At 49.3% G+C, this 6,000-nt stretch overlaps 1 protein-coding gene across 2 annotated transcripts in view; it reads right to left on the bottom strand.

The window, feature by feature from the left end:
* Positions 1-4,593, bottom strand: part of MAPK11 (mitogen-activated protein kinase 11) — a 34,500-nt gene extending 29,907 nt beyond the window's left edge. Inside the window, exon 1 of one of the 2 annotated variants that reach the window (XM_072860764.1) lies at positions 4,238-4,593. In XM_072860764.1, coding sequence (XP_072716865.1) covers positions 4,238-4,350 — 113 coding nt within the window. In that variant the 5' untranslated portion in view covers positions 4,351-4,593. The remainder of the gene's footprint in view (positions 1-4,237) is intronic. The other variant, XM_072860758.1, reaches the window with a different exon arrangement.
* Positions 4,594-6,000: the final 1,407 nt, after the last annotated feature.

The raw sequence follows: 6,000 nt of genomic DNA on the forward strand, positions 1-6,000 counted from the left end.
GCAGAACACAGAGCTTGCAATATGCTAATGCGGAACAACCTGTTGGAGAGATCAGAGACAGCACGCTGCAGAAGGCCGCCTATATCTCCCAGGCAAAAATAGGACTAAGTAGGTTGGAAGACAGTTTACAGAACCTGGCATGAAAAGAGGTATACAGGCTTTAAAAAACCCAAAAAACAACAAACAACCAGTAAACCAAAAATCTACCCACAATGCATAATTTGTGGTATAATAAAAAGTCTTTAAAAAACGAAGAGATGAAGCAGCTCTTTCTCAGGCAGGTGGTAATGCCAGCTCCCAGAGGAAAAGGCGGACAGGTACCAAACCACAGTGGGCCTACCAGGGTAATACAGCAGGGAGGCAGAGATGCTGCAGGCCAGAGGTCCAGTTTATAAGCAATATCACCCGGACACTCTAAAGACTCAAACACAGCCAGAATTATTATTTAAAAGGTAGAGTCACAAGGGACAAGAGTTTAAAATGCAGTTTGACCTGAGACACAAATTGTCTCTTTTCTCTAGAACTGAAGTGACATGGTTGTAAATGAAGATTACCTTGTGAAAGTAACCTTGCTTGCTTCCCATCTAAACGGCTATCAGCTTAAACGCTGCACTTAATCAGAAATGTTTTTAAAACTCACAAGTAGCAGGGATAGCATCTGGTCTATAAAAGTCAACCAGCTCTTTGACTTCTGTGAGAGATAAATGCAGCTTTGAGGATGGACACTGTGAAATTGCATTTTTCAAGAAAACTTTAAATTTAACTAAGTTTTAGCTTGAGGAAGAGTTAAAATAATTGTCTAATATAAAAAAACCTCAACTTGATAAGCAAAGCTATAGCACAAAAAGAAAACAACTCCAAAAGAAACAGTTGTGCATGTAAATTTGATACTTGCTAATACGCATACAACCCCTGAAAAAAGAAAAGTTAACCAAACCATACTGTTGAAGACTCCATTGATCATTTTAAATGTAATTAAACTACCATACACACACCACACTTCCACAGGGCTTTAATTTTTTTTCCTAAATTAAAAAAAAAAATCAGATCTGACAGCAGCAAATGACAGAACATCCACCAGCTTGAATGGCCACAGGAAAGAGCCCATGAAAAAGGAAGCCCTCCACAGAATTAAAATACAGGAGTAACACAAGATGTACTGCAAGGGTGAAGTACTTGAGGGAAAGACCTCACAATTCTCTCTGCGGTTCATGTAGATGCTGAAGTGCAACTCCGCTTGGCAGTGTGGCTGAGTTCTTCTGAGGATTTCCAAGAAGGACTGTTCTTTATGATGTGTCATTAAAAAAGTGAGAAAAGCAGTAGAGCTCTTTATGTAAGGAAGGTTTGCTTTTCATTTCTATTCCACATCTAAAAAACCAAGAAAAACATACTGGAAAGCACTGTGCTTGATATAGATACCTCTCTAAAAGCGAACATTTGATGCATCTACATATAAAAACTATGCATAGATTTTATATGATTTATATGACTATGCATATGATTTTATATGCATCTGCATATAAAAACCATAGCACATTTGATGCATCTGCATATAAAAACTAACCCAAACACGAATTCTATTAGACTTACGAAACGTCAATAAATTGGGACAAAACACAGCCTCCTGACACAAACTCTTCTACTGATTTTGAGCTGCAAGCAAAAAAAGGGCAAGCAGAAGTTATCTTAAATGCAAATATTTACAATCTGTTTCTTATTACCAGTTAGCACTTCAGTTGCACAAGTCGATTGGAGATTACTGATAATTTACTGTAAAAAAGGAAAGGGAAGGACTAGAGAAGAGTTTTCCTGACATACAAGAAGGTTTGTTACAACAACTTTGTTCCTGTTTTAAAGACAGTGTCTGGAGTTCAGGACCTTGGCTTCTATTCAGCAAAGCACTTAGGAATTTGTTTAATTCCAGTGGTTTCTGTAAGACTTAAATATGTTTTTAGATATTTTACTGAATAGGAGTACAATTATTCACAAAAGCAATATAGCATATTACTCAAGGGAATGATTGTGTCTCGTGGGTCTCCTGGGTAAAGCACATGCACATAGAGGGGGGAAAAAAAAAATATCAATTTCAATAGCACTAAAAATAGATGGCTTTTCTGAGAGGGATGCGAACCCTTTTCCTCACATTCAAGCTTCTGTTTGGGTTTATAGTTCATCGATGTTAACAAGGCTATTAATATAGAGTAATATTTTATTGCTGTATTGTTTTCTTAAATGTATATTGTGGAGTAAATATACATAGCATCTTCCAGTCTCATAGCATCTTCCAGTCTCATTTTATATCCCAGTTCCTAGGCTTCTCCATTGATAAAATACTAGGATTTCCTTGGCTTTGCAGACAGAAAAGAAGTCAGTCCAATGAATTAACAACACTAACAGTTTAAAAAAAACAAAGCACCAGCTGTGTTGCAAGTGAACCACCACATGTTTTCATTTCCTTCACAATTTCTCAAAAGTCTTGACATCTCATTACAAAATTCAGCAGAGTAGGTCTTCCCCTTAAAACTATGTCAGCGTGAACAAGGAAAATAACCAGAAATGCAGGTTCAATTGGAATACAACAATAGCTACTCTCCTACTGTATATCCAGCCCCTAGTTTGTAAAATAAAAGAGGAGAAAGTAAACTAAGATTTTATAGTCTAAATAAACTAGGTCCTTCTGACACTATTCACATAAGCGTATAGTTCTGTGACTATCTGAACTACAGTGGCAGGTACCAGCATCACACAATATCTGCCCAGATTTCCCTGGTGCAAGCGTAATCCTGAAATATTAAAAAAAAAAAAAAAAGAGAAGAATTCAGAGGTACTTCACACTAGTCCTGCATGTTTCTGATGACTGTTGGAGGTTTTTTTTCAATGCATATTCCTAGTTTAAATGTAATTGGGGTGTTTCACAGAGCTAGAAAGGGAAGCAACAAATACGAAACTCCATAAATGTTCTCTGGTATCTGACTGTGAAGAGAAAAAAGCGAGCGAGTATTGCAGGAGTTTAGTCCATGGCAAAAAAGTTAAGTTCTAAAGAAATTTTTGTGTAGTACATTTATTCAAAAGCCCATTATGGATTGTTTTTACATAATTCCACTTGCCCAGCTTACAAAAGAAACACAATTCTTTTTCAGAACCCCCTTAAACATCACTATTATTTCCAAAAATTGATTCAAAGCTTTTATAAGCATAGTTAAGTGCGCATCAAATACAAAAATAACAGCCCAACCTGCACTGGGAGTTCCCCAAAGTGCAAACCTGATCTAGTAATTACCAAAAAAAGGGGAAACGTTTTATGAAAAGATGCGATAAACCCTTACGCAACGGCAATCTCCCCCAATTTGCGATTCCCCCTGAAATGGCCGGGCGAAACCCCTGTCTCTCCTCTTGTCAGCCTGCCCTGCCTGACCCCTGCCCAGCCGACACGGCCCCGGCTCCAGGGGCTTCTTCCACCGACGCCGAGGACAGAATTCATCCCCACGGTGCGTGCCCCGGGCCCGTGAGGGCAGTCCCGCTATCCTCTCCGCCTGGAAGGTGTACCCCCAGCACAGACCGGGGCCGGAGCCGGCAGGGCCGCGGCCCGCCGGTGAGCCCTCCCGGGCCGGCAGCAGGGAGGGCTCCGACAGCCGTGCCCCGCGCCCCGCCGCTGCCTCCCCGTCCTCCCCGCTCGCACACGCCATGACTGTGCAAGATTCTCGGTTCGGGGCACTTTTCGCTCCGGCGCGAGCAGCGCCAACCGACGAGCGGCCCGGCGGCGGCCGGTGGGTTTAACCGGCGCCGGCGGCAGCGGTGCGGCCGGCGGCACCCTCTCAACTCCGCTGCGAGGCGGGGGGCGGCCGGGCGGCCGGCGCGGCGGCCTGAGGGGGGCAGCGGCGGGAAGGCCGGCAGGGGCCGCCCTCCGGCGGCGGGCCCGGTTGCCCGGGTTACGGCGAGGCATGCCCCGGCCCCGCGGGGCCGCCGGCCGCGGGGGAGAGCTCCAGCGCCGCGCCGCACGCCCCGGCTGCCCAGCGGACACGCCCCCGCCCCGCCGCGCCGCGCTCGGGGCCGGCCCGGCTGCCGCCGCGCGGGCATCCCCCGCCCGCCCGGCTCGGCGCACACGGCCCCCGGCGCTCGGCACGGCCCGGGGGCCGCCCGCCGCCCCGGCATTGTCTGCCCCCGCGGGGCGGCGCCGGGGCTGCCGGCCGGCAGCACCTGCCGGCTCCCGGCCCCTCTCCCGCCGCCCCCCACCTACCAGACGGAGCCGTAGGCGCCGGAGCCGACGGGGGTGAGGTTCTGGTAGCGCTGGGGCACCTCCCACACCGTCTTGTTCAGCTCCTGCCGGTAGAAGCCGCCGCGCTCGGACATTTTCCCGGAGCCGCTGCCGGCAGCAGCAGCGGCAGCCGCCCCTCAGCCGGGGCGGGGAGCGAGGCGGGCACGGCCGGCGCCGGCGGGGAGGAGGGACCGGGAGGAAGGGGAGGGGAGCGGAAGGCGGGAGGCCGAGGGGGTGGGGGCAGCGTCCGGGGCCGGGGGGAGCCCGGGCGGGGGCGAGGGGCGTCCGGCGTACAGCCCCGGGAGCCCTGGGGCGGCCCCGGGGTCCTCCCGCGGGGCCACCCGGGGGTGTGCGTGGGGTGTGGCGAAGCGCCGAGCCCGCCCCGGGGCGGCCGGCATCGCTGCTGGGGCGGCGGCGGGCCGGAGGGGCGGCTCCCACCCCATCGGCCGGCGCTGCCGGAACGTGCGGGAAGGGGCCCGCGCCGCGGCCGGCTGCTCCCCGCGGGGCGGGCGGGCGCGGTCACCTGGCCCTTCACCTGGCATCCTTCAGGCTTTTTAAAGCCTTGCTGACACCTTTTTTATTTCGCCACGGCCACCTGGAGCTCCCCCTCGGCCCGCCAGACCCTCCTCGCTCGGGCTGCAGCGACAGAGGCGGTGGCCCTGCGGCGGGGTCTGGTCGGGGCATCGCCCACGGACCCGCGGGGGCGGCCGCGGCCCTCCCTCACTGGCAGAGCTCCGGCCAGATCTCTCGCGTTTACTGGGAGTCCCCTGGTACCTAGAATTTCCCCTTAAAGTGTTAACTCCTGCATGCATTCAATCATCTGAACACCTCCGCTTTCATCAAGGAAGACTCGAGCCCTTAGGATAACAGAGGAAAAATCTTGAAAACTTTAAATTCCCAAAACACACGCACCAACTAATGTAAAATGTTCTCTGATTTTTTTTACTGCTTCTCTTTTTTCAAAATGTGCTTTATACAATATCTCAACGACTTGTGGCATCATTGCAGCACTACTGCAATGTTACCGGTATGTTTTGCTATGTAATTATTTCCTTCCGTAACTTCTTATGCTTCCTTCAGCACCTCTAAATAACTGGTATGTAGCCTGCTTGCATAGATTCAGTGAATGGAGATTGCTCTGCACCTGCCTTTGAATCAGTGTGGAATCTAAATCCTCTCTTTTCAGAACCCTCATAGAAGTCCACTGTGTTCCTATACCATGAATTGCAGTTCACTTTGACAAATGGATGCTCAGCTCGTGACAGGACATCACTGTGAGTGTACAGAACATGTAGACGTGAATAGTTGTGAGCATGGGGAGCCAGAAGGCAAATTTTATGGATGCTCCAGACACTGGATGGTTCAAGTTCCAGCTCCGAAACTGCAGCCCACGTTGCATGACAGGACTTCCATACTAGGACTACCAGAGTGAACAGTGCCAGCACCTTTGGCATTTGCTCAGTGCATTTCACATTAAAAAAAAGATGAATGATGCTACCACAGCCATTTATCTGCAGCCACCCACTCAAGGGGTACTAAGTACTCCTAAAGCCGTAGCATAGTTCTCACTTTTACCCTGCTCTAGTGCAACAGACACCTCCAGTCCTCTCCAGACTGCTCCTTGGTCCCACTTGAATTTCTGTGCAGAGGGCATAGTACTTGAAGGAAGTGGTAAGTGTGAAAAATCCAACAATACATAAAATATATCTTATTTTTCTCAGTACCACCATTTTGAGTTTTAAAAT

The sequence above is a fragment of the Ciconia boyciana genome, chromosome 1 (genome assembly GCF_034638445.1).
Source record: "Ciconia boyciana chromosome 1, ASM3463844v1, whole genome shotgun sequence".
Taxonomy (NCBI): Eukaryota; Metazoa; Chordata; class Aves; order Ciconiiformes; family Ciconiidae; genus Ciconia; species Ciconia boyciana.